A 25,642-nucleotide genomic window follows, 5' to 3' on the forward strand; every position below is an offset into this window, starting at 1 on the left:
TCCATATTGCTGGGATCTGACAATTCATTACAGCCGCAAGCAGTTTTAAATGACATTTTTGTCTTTAGAAATGTAATTTTGCTGTGGTACTGTTTGAAACATGGGAAAGATGCGCTACTTTACATGAATACTAAGGACACCCCCAAGTACGATATTTAAAGGAATATTTCATTTTTTTTTGTTTAACTTTAAGCATTAATAAAATCATTGCTCCTGAAAAAACTAACGTTTTTAAAACTTTTTTTTGCATTGATACATGTCCCCTGGGGCAGGACCCGGGTCCCCAAACACTTTTTTATGGCAATAACCTGCAAATAAGCCTTTAAAATTAGCATTTTTGATTTTTCATGTTCGTGTCCCATACACTTTAACGGTGTTCATACAAATATTTTTGCATAGTCCAGGTAGCGGTTTGGTCCATTCATGTGACAGGCATGGGCATGGTGGCAGTAAGTCATCAGAAGGCTGAGGGCCACAATCAGGTAAGACCTGTGCACAGGGGCACAGGGGTAGAGGCTTCAACCCACCCAAATCTCTATGAAGCCTCCGGACTCCAGACCCTAATTCCGAAACCTGGAGAAAACAAAAATAATTGTTTTCTCCAACCGGAAAAACAATTCTGGAGCCCCTCACATATGTGAGACCCCTGTGTACTACAGTAGCAGGGCAACAGATCAGTCCAAGCGGTAGGCAAAAGCATAGTCCATAAAACAGGCCAGGGTCAGTTCACGTGCAAGCAGTCCAAGCGGTAGGCAGTAGAGTAGTTGATAAAACAGGCCAGGGTCAGTTCACGTGGAGGCAGTCCAAACGGTAGGCAGAGGCATAGTCACAAAACAGGCCAGGGTCAGTTCACATGAAAGCAGTCCAAACGGTAGGCAGAGGCATAGTCAAAAAACAGGCCAGGGTCAGTTCACGTGGAAGGCAGTGGCATGGTTATTTGGGAAAGAATGGAAAATGGTCAGCACAGATGATGAAAATGGGGAAATGGTTAAAAATATGGGCTAATTTTATGGATGTATGATAAAGTTGGAAGCATTCACCAATGCAAAGGCCAGGTTGGGAGGGACACTGGGGACAATGGTAGCTGGTATCTTTTCTAAATCCTTTTTTGGTGCACACGCGACATTTTCTTTGCCGTTTTCGGCCTGCTTCAGATGGTGGAATGCTGAAGGGGAAGTGGCGCTCATGAAGTCGGCAAACAGCCTTAGAGCGAAGGTCTTCTGGGGGGGTCTTTGGTGATAGATGAGGGACGTGACAACTTCTTCTATGAATTTTAGGAAGGGGGCGGGGCTTTCAATGGATTTGGTGTAGACTACGTAGGAATTGTAAATGGCCAAATGGATGAGATAAATTGCTACCTTCTTATACCAGAATCGGGACCTCCTTATTGACAAATAGGGCTGAATCATTTGATCGTTAAAATCTACCCCCCCATGTAGAGATTATAATGTTGGACACATGTTGGCTTTTCAATGGGACCTTGTCTTCTTTGTACCTCAATTGATGTGTCATCATGGGTGGTGGACATCATGTGCACGTCCCTCTTATCCTTCCACCTCAAGGCCAGCACTTCGTTGCATCTCAATGATGCTCTTTCTCCCCTTCGCAGCTTTTTGTTCGCTAAAGATTGTGGGAAGCCCTTTCTATTTTTTCTAGAGGTTCCACAGGCCAGGGTTTTTGCAGTGTATAAGTGTTTGAAAAGGGGCATGCTCGTGTAAAAGTTGTCAACGTAAATGTGATATCCTTTGTTTGGAAGTGGGTATGCCAGGTCCCATAAAATCTTTCCAGTTGTGCCCATGTAGGCCGGCCACTCAGGGGGCTGGAGCTGGGAATCTTTTCCTTCATATATGCGGAATGCATACAAATATCCCGTGGCTCTCTCACATAGCTTGTATAACTTTACTCCGTATCTGGCCCTTTTTCTAGGAATATACTGCTTTATTCCTAGCCGGCCTGAAAAGGGTACCAGGGACTCATCGTAGCAAATATTCTGATCGGGGACATAGAGTTCTGCAAATTGTTGGGAAAAGAAATTTATCAGTGGGCGAATCTTGTATAACTTGTCGTAATTTGGATGATTGTGGGGAGGGCACTGGGTGTTGTCGCTGAAGTGAAGAAAGCGCATTATCATCTTGTATCGGGACCTGGACATTAGGGCAGAATAAATGGGCATATTGTGGATAGGGTTGGTGGACCAATAGGCATGTCCTTCATTTTTTTTTGTAATCCCCATGTTTAGGGTGAGGCCCATAAACACTTTGAACTCCTCCAAATTCAGATCTCTCCACTCAAAAGGACGGGCATAGGATGATTGGGGGTTGTTGGCAATATATTGCTGGGCATACAAATTTGTCTGGTCCACAATAAATTGCAGCATAGTGTCGGGCAAAAACATATGAAAGAAATCAATCTCTGAGAAATTTCGGGTGTTGGTCTGCACACCTGGCAGTGCTGTGAACGGGGGAATAATTGGCGATGCCGAGTTGGAAGGCAGCCATGTTGGGTTGGCAAGACCATCTGGCATGTATGTAGAGGTCCTGGCTCTTGGGGGGTGTGACACTCCAGTAGTTGGATTGGAATTTCCTGTGCTGGTACTCAGGCGTGATGTGGCAGGACTGGTACTGGGTCTGGGCATTTGTTCCTGGGGCCTATCGCCGGCGGCAGCGCTGGTACTGAGCATTTGTTCCCGGGGCCTAACGCTGGCAGCAGCACTGGTACTGGGCCTGGGAATTTGTTCCTGGGGCCTATTGGTGGTGGCAGCGCTGGTACTGGGCCTGGGAATATAATCCTGGTTTCCAGAGTGCCGTGCCCTTTTGGGAGGGACCCATTCTTCCTCCAAATCATTTGCCGATTCACTATTTGGTTCAAATGCCGAATTTGATTCAGAATCCGAATTGGAATCTGATGAGAACTCCCCGTTGCTCTCATCGGTCATGGAGAGGATCTGGAACACCTCCTCACTGCTGTATACTCTTTTGGACATGACATGGTGTGACAGGTGGCAGGTGACAATCACTGATGGGCTGTGCGATGGGTGGCAGCTGACGTTCACTGATCGGTGATGACGGTGTGACAGGCGATGGTCACTGATGGGTGACAGGCCACGGACAGTGACGGGTGATGGTCACTAAAGGGTGACAGGTGACAGGTGATCGGTGATGGCTGACGGTCACTGATGGGTGACAGGTGATGGGTAACAGTGATGGCTGGCGGTCACTGATGGGTGACAGGTGATGGCTGGCGGTCACTGATGGGTAACAAGTGATGGCTGGCGGTCACTGATGGGTGACGGGTGATGACTGGCGGTCACTGATGGGTGACAGGTGATGGCTGGCGGTCACTGATGGGTGACGGGTGAAGGCTGGCGGTCACTGATGGGTGACGGGTGAAGGCTGGCGGTCACTGATGGGTGACGGGTGATGGCTGGCGGTCACTGATGGGTGACGGGTGATGGCTGGCGGTCACTGATGGGTGACGGGTGATGGCTGGCGGTCACTGATGGGTGACGGCTAGCGGTCACTGATGGGTGACGGGTGATGGCTGGCGGTCACTGATGGGTGACGGGTGATGGCTGTCGGTCACTGATGGGTGATGGCTGTCGGTCACTGATGGGTGACGGGTGATGGCTGATGGGTGACGGGTGACAGGTGCACCGCTGATGGTCACTGATTTGTGACGGGTGACAGGTGCACCGCTGACGGTCACTGATGGCAGTCCCTTATGTGACAGGTGCACTTTATTGGGTGACTGTGGTGACTGTTGGGTGACGGCTAGCGTTCACTGATGGGTGACGGGTGAAGGCTGGTGGTCACTGATGGGTGATGGCTGGCGGTCACTGATGGGTGATGGGTGATGGCTGGCGGTCACTGATGGGTGACGGGTGAAGGCTGGCGGTCACTGATGGGTAATGGCTGGCGGTCACTGATGGGTGATGGCTGGCGGTCACTGATGGGTGACGGGTGAAGGCTGGCGATCACTGATGGGTGACGGGTGATGACTGGCGGTCACTGATGGGTGACGGGTGATGGCTGGCGGTCACTGATGGGTGACGGGTGATGGCTGGCGGTCACTGATGGGTGACGGGTGATGGCTGGCGGTCACTGATGGGTGATGGGTGATGGCTGATGGGTGACGGGTGACAGGTGCACCGCTGATGGTCACTGATTTGTGACGGGTGACAGGTGCACTGCTGACGGTCACTGATGGCAGTCCCTTATGTGACAGGTGCACTTTATTGGGTGACTGTGGTGACTGTTGGGTGACAGATGACAATTGGGGGGGGTGATGGGACAGGTGTGGTGTTGGTGCAGACACTACAGAACACAGATTGGTAACTCACTGCTTCTGGCTCTTCTCTCCTCACACTGGAAACGGTGTGTGAGGAGAGAAGAGCTGGTAACAGCTAGTTACCGCTCTGTGTTTACATTTATGATCGGCTGTGAATGGATCACAGCTGATCACGTGGGTAAACAGCCAGCCAATGGCTGTTTACCGGCGTCGGTGACGAGTAGTGTTCCTGGGAACACTCCGCCACTGACGTGCACGCGCAGCGTGCTCGCGATCGCGCGCATGCGCCGTGCACAATGGGGTGGACCTATCTGTGATTGGCCATGACTTCATCACGGCCGATCACGTGGTAAACAGCCATGTCCAATGGCTGTTCACCCCCCTCGTGGCGAGCGGTGTCTCCGTGACACGCCGTCACCGAAGGAACAGGGATGCGCGCGCACGATCGCGCGCATTCCCTGTTTAAATGGGAGGCCGTTGTATGACGCCCTCCCGCAACGAGAGCCACGCCGCCTGGCCGTCAATTGACAGCCGGCGGTCGGCAAGCGCTTAATACTAAAAAACATTTAAAGTGAATTTTTTTTTAACTTACCAGAAGTGCCCTGTTGCTAGGTGTTGGCTCCTAATCGGCCACTTCCGGCTCCGCGGCACTCTGCATCACTTCCTCCCTCGCCTGTGCTCCTGGGAAATGTGAGTCATCATTTCCCAGGAGTCAGTGGGCAGGACTGTGTGAAAAAATCGCGTTATTTCCCGATAGGAATTGACGCAATTTAAGGCGGATCACAGCACCATTTTTTAAAAAGGGATATATGTCTATATATATCTATATATATAGATAGATATATCTATCTATATATATAGATATATCTATATCTATATATCTATATATAGATATAGATATATCTATATAAAATTAAAGAGTTTTAACAATTAGTCAAATAGCATGGTTTGTGGCATAAAAGAAAATCTCACCTGCGCTGATCTCCCCCTGCAATGTGCTGATTACAGTGTTTCGTGTCCCTGTATATATATTAGGCTTATCTTGGGTGCCTGAGAAGTTTCCTGTGCCGTTAGGTGTCCTTACTGCGCATGCACGAGAATGGGCGGTGCATGCTGGTTATACAGCAGCATCGTATCCCGAAAGTTTATGCTTGTGGGCTTCACCTGCCCACAAGAAAGATGGGAATGCCTGAGCAGCATGAATATAAGGTAACTTTTTAAATAAAATATTAAGAAAAGTGGTGCTATTTACGAGACTAACCAATGCTAAATATACATAATATGATAGTAAGAGATAGATTTAAAAAAAAAAATCATTTATGTGGTTGGAACTCCACTTTATGCAGGGAGCGCAGTTCAGCTCTCTTTTGTTGAAGAAGTTGAAAAGTGAGGACCTCTATGTTTTTCTTTTTATGTTTTAATCCTAGTTCATTGGCCTCCTTAAGTAGGGAGGCTACAGTAGAGGCCCTTTCTCTCTTCAGTTTAGCGCCGTGGGAGATAAAGACTCCCCTCAGCACGCACTTCAGTGCCTCCCACTTTATAGAAGGTGCCGTTGTATCATCTTTGTGGTCGGTAAAGAAAGCTAAGACTGTCTCTGCTATAGAATCCCTTGTCAATGGATCCTTTAACCCATTCACTGCCAGGTCCGTACGCCGTACGGACCTAAAAAGTACCCTCAGGTGGCCAAGTCCAAACGCCATAATACGGACCTCATTTCTCACTCTTCTATTTCGTCTATCTACTTCAGTGACCATAGGCTTATATCAGAATTGTTCAGCAGACTCTGCTGAACAATTCTGTAACTCTGATCAGCGGATTACAACCTGCTGATCACAATTATTAACCTCTAATGTGGCACCCCCCCCCACCATTCCGCCGCTTCCCTGTCCCCTGCCTTTCCACCCCCCCTGCTAACTTTCATCTTAAACTGCCCCCCCACTCTCCTTTCCTGTCCCCTGCACCCCCCTTATTCCTCCTAAGCACTGATTATCCCCCCTCCACCCGATCCGACACCCTCCAAACCCGCTCCCCGCAGCTACCATCATTAGCCGGCATCCCTCCTCTTCCACTCCCGCTGGCTTCACGTGCTGCATGGGTCTTGGGGCGGGATCCAGATGTGTCCCCCTGCCAGTCAGATAGCTCCACCAACTGCCGCTGATTCATGGCTGCTCCGAGCAGCATCTCTGCTTCCCTCCCTCCGCCTGCAGCTTTTCCCTGCAGTGATCTCTACGATCTGTCAGGCTAGGGAGCGTGGTAGGGGGGAGGTTGGGGGAGTGGTGCGGGTAAAGTTGGGGCTTGGGGGGCATGGTATACATATGTTCACCAAGCCCCCCCCCCCCCGTACTACAGTGGATATAGGCAGTGATCGCTCCTATATCCACTGACAGCTGATACATAGTAAACCTCATGTGTTACTATGTATCAGACTGTCATTTTCTGAATGAATGAGAGATCTCTATATGGATTCCTCATTCATTAAAGTAAAGTGCTGCAGAGAAAAGGGATCTTAAAGTGGAGTTCAACCCAAAAATGGAACTTTCAGCTTTTTGGATTTCTCCCCCCCTCCCGTGTCACATTTGGCACCTTTCAGGGGGGAGGGGGGAGCAGATACCTGTATAATCCAGGTATTTGCTCCCATTTCTGGGTATAGATCGTCGCAGTATCCGCGGTTATTTACTCCATGTCCGGCCCCTCATCAACGCTGTCTTCTGGGAGACACACGGGTCCCAGAAGACAGCAGGGACCAGTGAGATCGCGCAGCGCAACTCTCGCATGCACAGTAGGGAACCAGGCTGTGAAGCCGCAAGGCTTCACTTCCTGATTCCCTCACCGAAGATGCCAGTGCCTCCACCTGGGAGCCGAGGGACAGATCGGCTTCGGGTGAGGACATCGCGGGTGCCCTGGACAGATAAGTGTCCGTATATTAAAAGTCAGCAGCTGCAGTATTTGTAGCTGCTGATTTTTAATTTTTTTTGGGCGGAACTCCACTTTCAGTCCCTTTCTCTGTCGCAAAAAAAGAGATATGGGGGTCAATAGCGAATATTAATTTGCTATTGTCACAAGTGGGTTGATTCGGGGTGCAGTGCTCTGCGCCAGAGCCCAACCTTTTTCAAGCCAATTAGAGCTTTAGACTCTAATCATGTGGCTTGGAAAAAAAACTCATACAAACGGATGAGTCCAGCACCCTGCAGTGGGGAGGCGCCTCAGCGCCCCTAATGGACCGGCTGCTCCTGGTAAGACCCCTTTCACATGGAGCAGGCTCTGTCTGCTGATCCCTGCTGAGCAGGTGGATGAAAGGTCCGCGTCCGCTCCACTGATGCAGAGGGAACATGGACACAGCCGGCTGTTCTCTATGGGGCGGTCGGATGGAAACGGACCGCCTGTCCATTTCCATCGGATACATCTGATCCAATCTGCTAGATCAGGGATATGCAATTAGCGGACCTCCAGCTGTTGCAGAACTACAAGTCCCATGAGGCATAGCAAGACTCTGACAGCCACAAGCATGACATCCAGGGGCAGAGGCATGATGGGACTTGTAGTTTTGCAACAGCTGGAAGTCCGCTAATTGCATATCTCTGTGCTAGATGGATGGGGAATGGAATCCCAATTCGTCTGTTTTTAGCTGACTGGACTGGATCGGATGCAGGCGGGTGTAAACGGACACATGTCCATTTACATCAGCCTCTCCATAGAGAACAATGGGTGGTCCGATTGGGCCTGCCTGAAAAACAGACAGGCAGACCTGATCAGTGTACTTGTGTCAAAGAGGCCTAAGACCTTGTTTACACAGGGCATACACAGCGTACCTTTACAGGGATGTACAGGTGTTCCATGCATCTCTGTGCAGGCAGTCCCATTGATGTCATTTTGGATGTAGCACCGGCACAAACATTGCCGTTGCTCCCAATTTTACATTCATGTAGGTCCACATGCATGTCCCTGAGCTCACACCATCTGCATTCGGGGTGGTGTACCCACATCCACACGGATGTCAGATTGGGAACAGCAGCTATGCCTGTGCATCCATTGCATCCCAATTGACATAAATGGGACTGCCTGTACGGGGATGCACGGAACACCTGTGCATCCCTGTGCGGGTAAACATGGCCCCCCATGGGCGTACACATTAGTATGCCAAGTGTGAATGATGCTTTAGTACTAATTTTGCAGGAAATTTGTAAGTTATGTTGTGTTTATGTGCACTATTAATGATTTTAGTGTATTTTTAGTGAAAATAGAGATATGGTGAACATTTGCACAATTATTGCGGGGCCCAAAAAATCAGTAGCACTTTTTTTTAATTCTACAGGTCATGTGCTTTCAAAAAATGTCTAGGGGGTCTTTTCAAATTCTGAAAGCTGTAAGTGGTAACCTCCGGATTTTTAGAGTAAATTTTTTTTATTTACAGTTTTGTGTACCTTCAGTTTTCACCATTTCACAAAAAGGTGCAATTTAAAAACATACAAATATTTGTTATTTATTAACTCAATACAGTTTTAACTTTTATATTTGCTAGGAAATTATCAGGAATTGTGTACATTTTGCCATGTATGAATCCACTATTAATGATTTTAATGTATTTTTAGCGACAATATTGTTTTGATAAACATTTGTGCAAATACCGCAGGGCCTAAGAAATCAGTAGCACCTTCTTTTTATTCTAGAGGTTGTATGCTTTCAGAAAATATATGTTTTGGGGGTCTTTCACAAATTCTGAAAGCTGTAAAAGAAAAATGAAAACCTTCAGATTTCTAGAGAAATTTGGATATTTAACTACATACAGGTTAAGCTTTTATATTTAGTAGGGATTTAGCAGGAATTTTGTAAAATTAGCTGTGTTTTTATCTGCTAATAATGGTTTTAGTGTATTTTTTGCGAATATATTGGTTTGATAAACATTTGCGCAAATACCGCAGGGTCTAAAAAATCTTTAGCACCTTATTTTTATTCTAGAGGTCAAATGCTTTCAGAAAATATATGATTTTGGGGGTCATTCACAAATTCTGAAAGCTGTAAGGAAAAATGAAAGCCTTAAGATTTTTAGAGAAATTTGGATATTTACACTTTTGCGTCTGTTCAGTTTTCACCATTTCACAAAAAGGTGCAACTTAAAAGTTAAAAATATTTGTTATTTATTAACTCACTATAGGTTAAGCTTTTATATTTAGTAGGAATTTTGTCGAATTTTCTGTGTATTTATCTGCTAATCATTTAGTGGATTTTTAGCAAAAATATTGTTTTGATAAACATTTGTACAAATATTGTGGGACCTAAAAAATCAGTAGCACCTTCTTTTTATTCTACTGGTCATGTGCTTTCAGAAAATAAATGGTTTGGGGGGTATTTTACAAACTCTGAAAGCTATAAGTGAAAAATAATAAAGCATAGGGAAAATTTCAAAAATGGTCTGGCCACCTGAGTGTAAAAATGGAGCACAGGGCCTGGCAGCAAAAGGGTTAAGATATTCTCCAAGTGGGTTTCAGTTTACAAGTATTAGGACGTTTCACTGAAAAGTATACTGGGAAGTGATCCGACCACATTTGTACATCTATTGCAGACCGTGGTTCCCTAATAGACTAATAGACGATGGGAAATTAAGAAGTAGTCTACCCTGCTATACGTGAGTAACTGAGACATCCACTACCTGAAGTAAATGAAGCAAACGTTTCAACCTATTAAAACGAAGATAAGAAATATGTCGTTTACAAGTTGAGTTATCCATTAAGGGGTCCAGAGTTATGTTCAGATCACCACCTAAAATCAGAGATCCCTCCTGGAATTCTCTCCGCTTACATAATTTGGAGGTTAACACGGTAGCTTGGCTGGTGAAAGATTTTACACATAACAAAGAGGTATCTACCCTCAGGGTCAATAAGCTCCTGAACAGCAGAGATTGGGATCAAGGAATGTACACCAATCGCCACTTTCAACTTACCCCTAGAATTATTGCTCATAAACCAGGCAGAACGGTACTTTGTGGGCAATCGCTGGAGTGATGTGGATTTAAAATTACTTTTCTGTTAAAAAGGAATATTTACCTTTTGCTTGTACATATTGTATATTATTTGCGATTTCTTTTGTGGCGTGTTTAGACCTCTGACATTCAAGGATCCAAATTTAAGAGTCTTCATGGCGGCTGGGACAGAATCTTCCGTGAATCTAGTATATATATATATATATATATATATATATATATATGTATATATAAAAAAAGAGACACCTATACTGCATGCAGGTTAACCTGGACTGCCTTAAGTGCATCTTAAAAGGCACGTTAGCCAGCAGAAGAACATCTCAAAGACTGCCCCTCCCATAATAGTTATTCTGCAAATCCCCTTTGTTCCCTGCCCCTCCTCTACCATTCTCCTTTTCTTTTGGACAGTGCATACTCAGTCGATCTAGGACTAACTTTGCTGCATAGTCCTAGCACTCGGTAGATTAAGTAAGTACTACTGCTCACTGCTGCACTTGAGGTGGCCTTGCTTTTGTTTATGCTGATCTGGAGGTGTCATCTTATGCCTAGTTCTTTCTGTTGATACTTTGTATGCTAAATTGTCTTATTACCAGTGTTAATACATTTTATGCTTGCCTAGTTACCAACCATATGGGGTGACATATTGGGTGACATTATATTAAGTTTGCCTTTAGTATCGGTGCCTGATTTTTTTTTTTTTTTAATAGCTACTACTGGGTAGTAAGTAATGTGTTAGAAGGGCTGAGGTTTTTGAAAAGGTCAAGGCAAAGAACAGAGAACCCATCCTAATAAGCAGCTCCCACTGTGGTAGTGCTACAGTAGTTTACAGATGTAAATTCACATTGTTTCAGTTACATTTATAAGAAGAAACTAGCAAACTGGATTTCTGGCAAGAGGTATTTTCTGTATTTGCTGAAAATGTTCTTTGCCTGAAAAATTCAAACTAATGCAGCCTCCACATTACATTTCTGTTCTATTGGCTGGCGTGCGGTGATTGCGCTGCGCTGGAAAAAATACTGCACGTGGTACTTTTTTTCAGTGCACACTGCCTGTACACCACTGCAACACAGTGGTGTGAACTGGCCACACCAGAAACAAGCCATTTTGCTTTGTCTAGCAGTGGGGGTGCGGTGGGACTGTGCTGGAATAGCAGCCCAACGCAGTCCCACCGCTTCTGGTGTGAATGGACCCTTAGATAAAGCAATGTCATACAGACAGTCCTTTGGCATGTCTTCAATGTTTGTTTATAAACTAAGATTGTAAACATATGGTTAAATCCCAACTCCAGGAAACTTGAAAATTCTACCGTGCAGTGGGTCTGCAGCCACACCGTAAGGGTTAACTCCTTAGGGCATGGAAAAGTAGATTTACTTACCTGATTCTCTGCTCCTCACGCTGCTACACTGATCGCATTTTACCCCCATGTTTTCTGTTGCCTGTAAGGCTCCGTTCACACCATTGCTTTCCGGATTGTGGGCAGAATCGCCGCGATCCTGCCCACGATTCCGAATCACCGCAAAACATGGGACGCGCTTGTGATCCCTGTTACTTTCAATGGCACCCCAATCTGGAACTTCTTTTGGATGACAGGTGGCAAAATCGCACAGCGATTGAGGTGCCATTAGAAGTAACGGGGATCGCAAGCGCATCCCACGTTTTGCAGCGATTTGGAACCCCGGGCAGAATCGCAGCATTTCCGCCAGCAATTTGGAATTGTGGGCAGAATTGCAGCGATTCCACCCGCGATCTGGATTGCATTGATGTGAATAGAGCCTAAGTAGAATCCCACTGCCTCCATGCCATCCTCATGGGAGATGTTGGTATATAGGGATACCACGTCTGTGGTCACTAGAAATTAGCCCTTTTTTTGATTTCTATATCTATTAGATCATTAATAACATGTTTCATATATGATGTAGTACTAAGAACCAATGGCTGGAGAAAATAATCAATATAGTTTCTTAAAGAGATAAATGTCTTAATGTCACCTAGAATATGGTGCATCTCTTCAAAATAATCCTCCTGTTGCTAAGTGATTGAATTTTGCCTAAGTGTTCTCCCCTTGGTGGGAACCCGGTTGGAGTTACCAGGACATTGACATTATGGACTTTATGGATTTTCTGCATTATTGAGGTATGATAATTTATGGGGCAAGTGATACCAGGAGGCACCACAAGTAAGAGGGAATTGCTGACAGTGTGAATCATGTCTGAGAAGACAAGTAATGCACTGTGATCTGTAATGGAAGAAGTTCTACAAGTAAAGAGAAGTTTTGTTGCCATCGACAACTGCCTGGTCTGAAGTTATGTTAATACTTAAAAAATGGGTGCAGACATGGTGTATCACATAACATGGGCATATCAGGGGCCAGGACAATGTGAGAAGATGCAGTACCAGTGTCCTAGCGAACGTTTAAGTTAGCCCTCAAGGGGTTGTGTGCCATTGCATTATGCGTGCATTATAGCAGCCAGCCGGCCAGGAAGTTGAGGGGCATAGGTGACAGAGCCTGGCAGTGAAAGAGACTGTGTGGTTGGTTCTTTCCCTAGCAATTGGTACCCCAACTTGTTTCAGATTGTTGTACAGGGTGTCATAGGTACCTAGCCTTGAAGTCACGGAAGATGGAGTGAGGCTTTGCAGTACTAAAGCACATGCCAGACAGTAATTGAATAGGTCTTCCTGGGATACAAATCTAGGAATGGAGATAAATAGTTAAACATGCATATCAGTGTCACTGGGATAAGGTTGCTGGGCTGGTGGAGTCCAGTGCAGCCAGCTCAGAAATGTTGCATGGAAGGAGAAGTGTTTTAAGGAACTGTTATCAGTAATGTTTACTTGGGGAAAGGAGTGAGCCACTACATTATTCAAGAGTTAATTAAATGTCTGCTCAGGAAACTGAAACTCATAATGGAGAGTGCCACCTTAACACCATACCCCAGGTTTAGGCATATATTTCCAGCAGCCTGCAAAGGCATGAGTGCTTCGCCTCTCCAGGTCCCCCACGTGAACCTCAGCCACAGTTCTTCCCACAAACTCCCCCCTCCTATTGTGGATGATGAGAAGATGAGGAAATATTCTGTAGCTTAACAAATTACAATTGGGTAGGGCTGACACCATTCCTTGCAATTTCAGTCCAACAAAGGTAGCCATTTCAGTACAGCAAAGGCATTGTGTTGTCAGGAAATTAGCAGCAAAGCACATTTCTGTCAGGATTAACAGACATGTGCTGCAAATATATTTTTGTTATTCTGCCCTGACATATACTCAAAGGCGGCTCTCTAATTAGGCAAATTAGGCGGTCGCCTTAGGCCTCATATTCACAGGGGCTTTGAAGCTGCTTAATTTGCCTGACATCTGTGTGGGAGTGGGAGGGAACGTCCCCTGGTCGCTGTCCCTGAGCTGGCGAGGTAAGCAGGCCGGGCCGGAAAAGTGTCCCTAATATGCAGCGCTGCTATATCAACAGCACTGTCGCGCCAACCTGATGTCTCACTCTCGTCCCTCTGCTTCCCTTGGTACTCTCCAGTCCCCCTCTCAGTGTCCTCCAGCGCTGTCTGCAGACAAATAATGGAGGTGGAGGCGGAGCTTCCGGCCACTGCTGAACCTGCCAAGTGGAATGTATGCACATGCAGAAGTTCTGGGGTGTGTGCAGCCTCCTAACCTGTCAATTTACTACTCTAACCTGCCCTATACCACCCCAAACTGCCCTATAATACCCTAATCTGCCCTATACCCCCAAAACTTGCCCTATACCACCCTAACCTGCCCTATGTCACCCTAACCTGCCCTATACCACCCCAACCTGCCCTATATCACCCCAACCTGCCCTATACCACTCCAACCTGCCCTATATTACCCTAACCTGCCCTATCCCACCCTAACCTGCCCCATACCATCCCAATCTGCCCTAAACCACCCCAACCTACCCTATACCACCCCGAACTGCCCTATATTACCCTAATCTGCCCTATACCACCCCAACCTGCCCTATATCACCCTAACCTGCCCTATATCACCCCAACCTGCCCTATACCACTCCAACCTGCCCTATATTACCCTAACCTGCCCTATACCACCCCAATCTGCCCTATACCACCCCAACCTACCCTATACCATCCCGAACTGCCCTATATTACCCTAACCTGCCCTATACCACCCCAACCTGCCCTATATCACCCTAACCTGCCCTATACCACCCCAAACTGCCCTATATTACCCTAACCTGCCCTATACCACTCCAATCTGCCCTATATCACCCCAAACTGCCCCATATTACCCTAACCTGCCCCATACCACCCACCTCCATACATTTCGCACCCCTCTCATGTCATACTACCCACCTCCATACACTCTGCACCCCTCTAATGTACATACTACCCACCTCCATACACTCTGCACCCCTCTCATGTACATACTACCCACCTCCATACACTCTATACCCCTCCTCATGTACATACTACCCACCGCCATACATTCCTCACCCCTCTCATGTACATACTATCCACCACCATACAGTCTGCACCCATCTCATGTACATACTACCCACCAAAATACATTCCGCACCCTTCTCCCTGCACATACTACTCACCACCATGCACTCTGCACCCCTCTCATGCACGTACTACCCACAACCATACATTCTGCACCCCCCTCATGTAATACTATCCACCACCATACATTCTGCAACCCTCTCATGTAATACTACCCACCACCATACATTCCGCACCCCTCTCATGTCATACTACCCACCGCCATACATTTCGCACCCCTCTCATGTACATACTACCCACCACCATGCATTCCGCACCCCTCTCATGTCATACTACCCAACTCCAAACACTCCATACCCCCCTCATGTACATACTACTGGTCTCGATACACTCTGCACCCCTCTCATGTACATACTACCCATCTCCATACACTCTCCACCCACCTCCATACACTCTGCACCCCTGTCATATACATTCTACCTGCCACTATACACTCCGCACCCCTCTCATATACATACTACCGCCACCATACACTCTGAACTCCTCTCATGTACATATTACCCACCTCCATAGACTATGCACACCTCTCATGTACATACTACCTACCTCCATAGACTAAGCACCCTTTTTATGCACATACTATGCGCCGTCATACCCTCCACTTTTCTATCCTACACAAGTTTACCACCATCGTACAGTGCCATTATAATAGCATCATGGGCAAAGTAGTGCACTGGGGCTACTACTAGGGAGACGGTGACCTGTGGCATACACAGCGCACCACAGAAAACAGTGAGTGTGGCTAAATTATGCTACATATTGGGCATTGCTTTTACAATTGTTTTATCATTTTTTTTACAGTTTTTTAAGAACATTTTTACGTTTTTTGGTGAGAGTTTTTTGAATATTTGATGATATCAGGGGTCTAAACCCCTGATATCACAGGGTTTAGACCCCTGAAGTCTCACTTTTGAGACAGAGAAAGGGACTGAGGAAACACATTCCCTAGTCTCTTTCACTGTTGCCTCAGCTGCACACAGTTTACTATGCTTGAGTTATGAATTAACACTGTGAGTGATTAGTACCAATACTGTATTCATTTAGAAAAGGAAGGGGCTGGTAAATGACATATTTACAGGTGAATTTATTTCCATCCTGAAGAAGCCCCACGGCATTCAGTGGGAGAGAAAAGGAGGGAAGGCAGCACTGTGGGGGGGGGGGGACACTGTTATTTTTTACTACTTGAATTGTTTTTTCCCATTATGGGTGTGAGTGGGACCTCATGTCTAAGTTTTGCCTTAGGCCTCACAAAGCCTAGAGCCGCCTCTGCATATACTTTACCTGAAGCCCTCCGGGTAGAACCTTGTACTTTCAAGGTCTTCAAGTGATTAAACAATCCACTGAGCATTATCAGTTGACATTTTACATTAACCCCTTCCCGTAGGCCGTGTGCAAATATGCAGCCTCAGCTTGAAGGGGTTATACGAGGAGATGCCTGCAGTTGCACGCATCACCCGGGTACTGTTTAGAGCCTTAGCCGGCGGTTGGCTTTCTTGGGATAACAACCGATGCGGCTAAGAAGATGCTTAGCTGTTATCCCAAGCAGGAGGAGATGTCCCCCCCCTCCTACCGCCTTCCGTGGCTTGCCCGGGCTCTCCCGTCTCACCGGGAGGCCCAAGAAACCAGCCATAATGTCCGCCAGCTGGCCGGAGACCCGAACAAAGCCGGAATCGGCTTAGATCAGGTCTCGGATCTAGTAACCTGGAAGCGATGTCATGACATCACTTCCGGTTTACAGAAGACTTAAAGACGCCAAATTTAAAAAAATTACAGTATTCAAAATAGCCAAAAGTGCAAAGCAGGGATTTGGGGTTTTATAGACCTCATATCCCTCCATAAAGAGTACCTGTCACTGCCTATTACTGTCACAAGGGATGTTTATATTCCTTCTGACAGCAATAAAAATGATCAAAATTTTTTTTTCAAAGGGACAGTGTAACAATAAGTGGAGCAGAAGTGAACGCATATGTAAGTCGCGACCGCTAGTGTAAACAGTGTTCAAACCACACATGTGAGGTATTGCCGCGATCATTAGAGCGAGAGAAATAATTCTAGCACAATACCTCCTGTAACTCTAAACTTGTAACCTGTAAAACCTTTTAAAGTGTTGCCTATGGACATTTTTAAGTACCGTAGTTTGTTGCCATACCACGAGTATGTGCAATTTTAAAGCATGACATGTTAGGTATCTATTTACTCGGCGTAACATCATCTTTAATATTTTACAAAAGAATTGGGCTAACTTTACTGTTTGTTTTTTATTTTATTTATTAAAGTGTATTTTTTCCCAAAAAATTGCGATTGAAAGACCGCTGAGCAAATACTGTGAGACATAAAATATTGCAACGATTGCCATTTCATTCTCTAGGGTCTCTGCTAAAAAAATATATACAGTGTTTGGGGGTTCTAAGTAATTTTCTAGCAAAAAATATGGATTTTAACTTGTAAGCAACAAATGTCAGAAAAAGGCTTAGGCAGGAAGGGGTTAACATAGTTCTAAAGTTCTTAATTCCTGCATTAAGGTAAAAAATGTTTAGGCATCAAATATTGCCCCCCCCCCCCTTATACTTGCCTGAGCCCTCATTTGATCTGCTGTCTGTGTCAATGGATGCAGCAGCAGGGCTCGGAAGCGAGCACGTACGAGTGCCCCATTGAGAAGCAGCTTCCTGTGGGGGCACTGGACAGAGAGGAGGAGCCAAAAGTGCCAGTGGGGAACTCGAAAAGAGGAGGTTTAGGGCTGCTCTGTGCAATTCTATTGCACAGAGCAGGTAAGTATAGAGATGTATAAATCTACACATCTCCCAATCACTTTAATGTTGTGTTGTCATATTGTTATCATTATTATTATCACACCTTTGTTTTTATAGTGACATCTTATTTCTTTTTCTTTAAATCCAACTGCATCTTTGACATAATTACACTTATATTTTAATTTGCCTGTCCCCAGCTTCCCCCTACCAGTCTTCTAGTCACATGTCCCAATCCAGTAAAATATATTATTCACAAGGTCGCAGGTTGTCAAAAACTGAGCTGAGCCTGTATATGTTATGTGCACTGTTCGTTCATTTTTTGTTTTTTAATCAAACAAGCTCTTTATTGAAATTATAGGAGTACAAAACAAGGAGCAATAAAAGAAACACCAGTACATAACAGTATAGGACAGATAAACCCACACAAAGAAAAAGGGTACCCACGAGCAACATCCCAAAGGTTGAAAAAGGGAAATAGAAAAAAACTGAAAAAGACTTCCAGTGTGGAGATTACTAAAAAAAGGTGCAGAATTTCCCCAATAATACAGTGGCATGTATACAAGCAGGATTATATAAGACATCCACGAGGAACGTGCAACAGATAATACATGTTGTGTACATACAATAGAAAAAGCAATGGGGTCATATGGTTAAAATTCACACATTTACAGACTCATTGTCAGACGAGCAGGTAGAAGCTTGGTCTAGCCACCTGTCCCAAATCTTAGAATATTTAGCTGGGCACTTCCTGTGAATGTAAATGACTTTCTTATAGGGGAGTGTTAGATTGACACCCACAATCCATTCCTGAACGTCTTAGCAATCACCATTCTAGCAATAAATAGTGATTCCTGTAGGAAAGTGTGAAGATATTTATCACTATCCTGGCCAGGGAGAAAACCCAGCAAGCATTGCTTAGGGCATAGGGTTAACAAGGAGCCCATGCGATCATGCAGGAACTGGACCACCTCTAGCCAGTAGCCTTGGATGACTGGACAGGACCATAGTATTTGGTAAAAAGAACCGCTAGATACCCCACACCTAGGACACAAAGGGTTGTGCTCTCAATGGTACCTAGATAAACGGAGAGGAGTTAAGTTGGTCCCGTGCAAAATATATAAATGAGTGAGTTGGTCTGAAAGTTTTGGAGAAATTAACTTACAAGATTGCAGGACATCCTCCCAATCTTCATCCTTCAGTTTCCCCATGTCTGCCACCCAAAGACTTTTCAGCTGGAAGGCTAAGTCAGTCACTGCGGTTGAAGCAGGCAATTATAAAAGGTAGACATCAGTTTTTTAGGGTCAGTACCCAAAAATATGTCTATTGGGTATAAGGAAGCTAAGTTTGGAACAGTGTACCTAAATTACGCAGGTAGAGCGTGGCAGAGCTGGAGGTAAGGTAAGAGCATAGAGTTAGGTAGTTCAAATTTCATTTTAAGTTCTTGAAATGACCAAATACCACAGGTAGTGTATGATTGGAAGAAATATATGACCCCTTGTGCGACCCATTGCTCAAAATCAGGCACACTGAGTAATTTTGGTAAATGGGAATTTTCCCATAGGGGTGTATGAGCGTGTATAGATGGATCTTTATTTCGCGTACAGCCAACTCCCATACTTTACGGTGATGATAAACCAGTCCCCTTAGGCCTTCCAAGTGAGCGGGGTCGCAAATATCACACAGGAGGATCTGATAGGGGTGAATGACTTTACAAGAAACCTGTGAACAGGCCAGAGTGATATAACGCTCCTCTGTTCCTTCAGTCTTATGTGGAGTTTGTACTCTATGCTCCAGGGGTGGAATTGAGAGCACACCGCATATGCATGAACCTGGCTCAGAAGAAAAATTTGACAGTCAGCTATGTGGCCACATTGATGATTTTAGATTCAGTAATAGTAATTCATATACAAGTGAAAAAAGCGATGAAAGTACAAAAAACACACAAACACAGAAATCATATATACTGTATGTGTGTTCTGCATTGTACCCAGCACTTCAAAAGTCTTCCTGTTTTGTAAGATCAAAGTGCAGTAACATGCAGTACCCAATAACCAACTAATCACAGGTCAACTTATGAGAAATAGGTTACTGTACATTTTTGGACTTTCTTAATGAAGTGACACTACATGGTTTTAAAAAATCTATTCAGTATGTATTCTTAAATCAAAAAGCACCTTCTATTGATCTCAGTTACTCCAAATTCATGTTTTCTGCTGCTATGATCTGACTTCCTGTTAGAGTGTGGCTACATTCGTTCTTTATGGCTCTAATGTATGTAGAAACATAGCCTCCCTTTCTCACTTGCTATCGAGATGAGTTATGGGCTATGGAATTTGTAGTGTGTATAGAGCTGTAAATGTGACTGCAACTGAAAAGCACTGCTCATTCCAAACAAACAGAAGCATAGGTCCCAACTGTCCCTAATGTCAAGGGTATGTCCCTGATTTGAGACAAAGTCCCTCTGTCCCTCTTTCCTCCTCATGTGTCCCTCATTTTGGTCTGATCTGTATAGTTGTATATAAAATGAATTTTTTATCTTTCAAAAGTGTATCCCAGTGCTAAACCTTTTCATCCAATTTCTAAATTGCTACATTTGTAAATTTCAAAAGCCAGTATAAAGAAATAGTAGTGGTAAAAAAAAACTTGTGGGTTTAACCAGTAATTTTTTTGTATAATTCTCATTTAAGGGGGTGTGGCAGGAGGTGTGTCCTATGCCTACATACTTTTGCTAATAGGTGTCCCTCTTTCCCATCTCAAAGCGTTGGGAGGTATGCAGAAGTGAGGAGGAACAGTAGAGGTTTGGGAGCTCCCAGAGGACATTACAAAGGGACAGAAAAAAACATACAAATAAACAATTTAATGAAAAATAGATTACAGGGCCAATAATTAGTGCATGTGTATGAATTATTTTTGCAGCTTAAGGATATCTATTAGTTGCATTCTATTACAGTCTTATTACAATGAGTCAAACTGATTTTTCCAGAATCAAAATGCACTTTGGAAAATGATACCAGTTATATCACTGTATTTTCCTCTTTGTTTTTCACAGATGTTTATGACTTACTGATACTTCATGGACCCGATGCAAAGGAATGGTGCCAATACCTTTTTAGTCTTTTTCAAACTCATCCTGAAGGCCGGGACTTTGCTATAGACTCATATGAACTCAATGAAAATGAGCCTATTCAACGCAAAAATCTAAAAACATTCCAGAATAGCAAATGTATTCTTATGCTTCTCTCTGGGGATTTAGAAAGCAACTTCGATAATCCAGATGTCTTGCAGAGCTTGAGGACAGTTTTGAGGCCACCACACAAAATAATTGTATTATTTTGTGGAGTAATGGACAAAGAGGATTTCACAAATATATTCCAAGACTGGCCACACTGGAAACAACTGTCCTCTGAAGATGAACCAGAACTCTATGTTTTAAGAGTTAAGGATACTATATTAGATGGTAAGTAGCATCTCCTGCTTTTACTGTGGTTATTTGTGTATGTTGGTTTGCAGATAGCTTAAAGTGTTTGAAAAGGTAAGTTTTTTTTTTGTTTTTTTTTTAAATAACAAACATGTTATCCTCCTTTTCTGAGGTCCCCCGGTAGCGCTCCTGGCTCCTCCCCCTCATCGAGTGCCCCCACGCAGAGCCACTTTCCCACATGCCCAGCATATAAATGCAAGCTTGTCTGTTGGCTCTCCAACTTCTACCTTTCAGCATGGTGGATTCCGCCCCTTCTGTGAATTTGCACAATGTGCTGTACCACAATGGCAGGTTCCCGGTCGCTAATACTTTTCATATAAGGCCGTTCCATCTCTCTACCATCATGTGGGATGGAATGTTCTGGCATCGTTAGGCAAGGCAGTCAGCCGTAAAATCCACCTTACTGCTGACACGTGATCCAGCAAGCATGGGCAGGGACGATATATTTAGTTCATAGCACACGGGGTAACGCTGCTTGCAACTCTAAAGGATGCAGGACAGGGCTTGGTGCTGCAACTTGTTTTTGCCCCAACGTCTCCATATAGCTGGTGGTGATGATTCCAGACCTGTGAGCTCTACCAACTCCTCTTCCCAGAATTGTCCTATGAACATCAGGTACCCCCTAAGTGTTCAAAAGGCTATTCCAAGAGTTAGGCTAAAAGGTGCCATGCAGTGCTTCAGCTGGTGTGTTTAGGGGACAGGAACCACACCGGAGCAGAGATTCTTGCAGCTCTGCAGGGACAGGCCCATAGGTGGTTCACACCACACCAGCTGAAGCCAGGAATGGTGGTGTGTGATAATGGCTCCACCCTCCTGTCCACCCTTAGACAGGGAAAGTTGACACATGTGCCATGCTCGGCACATGTCCTCAATTTGGTGGTGCAGCGTTTCCTAAATACGTACCCAGGGTTGCAAGATGTGCTAAAGTTGACAACCAGTAATCATCCTTCTCCTTTATGCCACTTATTCTTGGTTCCTTTCGTAGGCTTTGAAGCATGAGGTTGCCCATGCGCCTCAAATTTGCTGAGGCTTGAGAAACAGACTCCTCTGGGTCACTCAGGATGACAGTATCTGGAACTTCCTCCCAGCCATGTACTACTCCCAAGGGTCCTGGGGTTGGAAAGCCATCGCTTACAGATTGACGCATGTCTTCCTCTTCTTCGAAGCCTATGAAAGTGCCAGGATCCTCCTCCTCATCCTCCTCCCCTCTCTCCTCCTGTGTGTTCTGTGACATAGGAATGATGGTGTCTGGATAAAGTGGGCCTTGAGAGGAAAGGAAATCCTCCTCTTCCTCCTGCTGCTCTGCCTCCAGTGCCACGTCCATAATGCCACACAGAGTCTGTTTCAGCAGGAACACAACAGGGATTGTGTCACTGATGCACGCACTGTTCGAACGACCCATTTGTTCGGAGCATAAGTTCGGGCCGAACCATTCGCCCATCCCTACTCTACACACCACACATAGCTGAGATCACATTCCCTTACACATAGCCACAATCTGCACAGTATGTAGCTGACTGCTATGTTGCAGTTTTGACCTGTGAAATTCCCTGGTTGGAACAGCAGTGCAGCTTCGGTAGCCAGGTACACCTTGTGCAGATCATGGCTGTGTGTAGGGGAATGTGATCTCAGCTATGTGTAGTGTGTAAAGGAGGACCTCTGCTGCCTGTGACCTTGAGGAATAGTGTCAGGCAGCAGCCTTAGAAAAGCAGTGAGCTGCAGTGATCTTTTTCTTCCCACTGCTTAAAGGCTCAGTTCACATTCGGAACATGTTACATACTCCAACTATATTTAGGGAAGAACATGTAGCATGTTCCAGCTTCTGTCCCCCTTGACAGCAAGAGGGGGTTCTTCTCCATTCTTCCCCTGTCACTTTCTTTAAAAGAGCGTGGCTGTGCGAGGCTCTGCTCACATAGCTCACATAGCTGTGTCATTCATGCACAGATTCTTGTAAGTAAATAAACTACAAGTACCATCTTCCATCCAACAGATGGACTTGTAGTATCAATAGGCGGCAGGGGTGCTGATGAGCGCTCCCGTAATCCACTGACTAGCAGCTTTCAAACAGAGGTACGGGGTGAAAGCCAGAGGAGTCCACATTGCGCCCAGGATCTACTACAGGTTCCTGCTGGAAAAAATAATAAATACACAATTTTTCTGCAAAAATATGTGCATTTATGATTTTTTCCATAGTGTTGAACTTAGCCTTTAATACTAGCGAGAGTGGGAGGAGTCTGGAGGATCACAGTGCAGAGATCCCTGTGCCAGCAGATGTAGCAGCAAATCTGGTAGGCAGATATGAGGGAGAGGTATGCACAGGTCCTTAGCTTCTAAAAATATGGCAGATGGAAGTGGAGAGAACTGCCAGTTTAGTGGAGCAGAACCTCCACAGAAGTAGTGATACAGGGGCAGCAGGACTGGGAGGTAGAGTGGCGGATCATCAGCCTATGCAGAGTGAGGCATCAATAGCTCTTCACACGCTGTTCAGCTCAGAGAGAGTGGGAAGAGTCTGGGAAGCAGTAGTGTGGTGGTCCCTAGGCCAGGAGATGTGACGGCAGCTCAGGAGATCAGGTGACAGCAGGGCATACTTACTGCTTCCTGCCTTAAAAGGAAGAGGATCGCCATGCAGAACAGCACTGATTACCCAACAAGGAGATTGCAGAAGCGGTTTCTTTGCAGATAGGCATCAGAGGTCACAAATTAAATGTCTACTCAGTTGGTCAGTCTGTACTGAGGGGTCTGTGCTGGGGGGTTATTACTGTACTGAGGGGTTTGTACTGGGGAAGGGGGTCTGTCTATGGGAGGGGGTTTGCCTGTGCTGGGTGGAAGTCAGCCTGTGCTGGGGTGGTGCTGTTTAGCTAGTCACTGAACAGAGGGAATGGAGGCTGTGAGGTGATTGTATGCTGCAACACTGGTTGACCCCCTTGACCATGTTTAGTGAGGGCAGTGCTACTGGAGCCAGTGTCTGCGCTGCTATCAATCTATCCAATCACGACACGAGACACCAGCCATAGCTGGTGTACTTGTCCCCGGGGCGAGAGAGACAGGGCTCAGGTAAGTAAAATGGGGGGGTCTGGGGGGCTGGAGCATGAGAGAATGTTTGCATTAAGGTGAAAAACCACGAGGGTTTACAGCCCCTGTCAGCTTGCCAAACACTAGTAGAATTTCAATAGAAAATTATAAAAGCAAATCGTTAGTAGGGTCATATCGACATTTGTTTTCAACTGTAGTGATAAAAAAAAAAAAAAATCGAAGGAGCAGGATGGAGGCTTTTTGTTAAAGCAATGAATTGCTAACAGTAAAATCTGGTCTATTCACTTCAAAAATAGACTGGTTAAAGCAAATGTTTTTGAAGTACTTTAGAACGTCATTCATTTTGTCATCCAATGTACTGATGAGAATTTTCATATGAATGAACATACCAGCATTTGTTCGAAAAACACTACGGGTAGCTTTAGCTAAGAAGGAACTTCTGCAACTAAAGGATTAGTGCAGATTCAAAAAGCTTTTTCTCTCACCAAACTTCCTTATATTAGATGTGAATACTCCTGAAAATCCCCAGGTCCTCCCCAGCCCTTTCTTTCAACAAAAGGATGTATACAGACAAATGGTTAGGCTGATTAAAGTTTAAGATTGCTGTGTCAAAATCTTTTTAAGGCTGGGTTCACATCTAAGCGGCATGCGGCTCACAGCAGGAGTCCGGTGTGTCTCCATTCTCCCGAATTTTGGCCTGAATTCGGACCTGAAACGGGCCAAAAAACACACAGGGCTCCTGTGCAAGCAGGTCAAAAGATCCAAAAGTAAGGCTGAAGATAATCCAGAGGTAAGTCCAGATGACAGTCCTGAGCCACTGCAGAGATATATGAACCGCCTCCATAGAGAGCCGTTCACAATCTCCTGCTATGCGAATTGGATGCGGTAAAACCCACATCCAATTCGTATAGGTGTGAACCCAGCCTTAGACGAGCCAGAAGAGTCCCTGATCTGGCCTTTTATGGTTGTATTAAGGCATGTTTGCATATTGGTAGGCCCCTCCTTACCCTTGCTGATGCTCCTTGGCCTGGCCTACTTGAGGGAAATTTCAGCAATGGAAAAGACGGGAGTAAGGTAAAGTATACATCAGTTTTTGTTTTTTTCAGGTACATTTTACACTTACTAACAGGTAGGTGATTTGTAGACTATTTGAGCAGACCTTGCTGCAAGGTGCGCTCTAGGAAGTAAAGCTGTATGTGTTGGCAACCTGTTTCTATCAACAAACTTAACATGCATAGTGTAGAATCTGGTTGAGTTAGTTGCATGCTAGGTATCTTACATCTATTGTAAAACTAATAATCCCATAACATTTGCGGTATGCAGACAACTAAGAATCTTGGCTGCAAAGCCTGTATTAGTATACCAAACTTTGTTTACTTACTTGCTCAGTAGAGCATTACTGGGTTTTCAAAAAACAATGGGCCACACCTTTGAAACCTGAAATGAATGGGCACAAAAGCGTTGTCAGTCAGCGCTTTATTGTATTTTAATTCAGTTGTGACAACTGTAGTGCAGACATCCCAACCTGCAAAAACTAGTTTCAGGGAGGTGGGCATGGCTTAAGTCATGCTAC

At 45.2% G+C, this 25,642-nt stretch overlaps 1 protein-coding gene across 1 annotated transcript in view; it reads left to right on the forward strand.

The window, feature by feature from the left end:
- The window catches only part of PIK3AP1 (phosphoinositide-3-kinase adaptor protein 1), a 212,025-nt gene that overhangs the window by 34,004 nt on the left and 152,379 nt on the right, over positions 1–25,642 (forward strand). The window contains exon 2 of the mRNA XM_073596509.1: positions 20,608–21,015. Coding sequence (XP_073452610.1) covers positions 20,608–21,015 — 408 coding nt within the window. The remainder of the gene's footprint in view (positions 1–20,607; positions 21,016–25,642) is intronic.

Source organism: Aquarana catesbeiana, linkage group LG08, assembly GCF_042186555.1.
Source record: "Aquarana catesbeiana isolate 2022-GZ linkage group LG08, ASM4218655v1, whole genome shotgun sequence".
NCBI classification, from domain to species: Eukaryota; Metazoa; Chordata; class Amphibia; order Anura; family Ranidae; genus Aquarana; species Aquarana catesbeiana.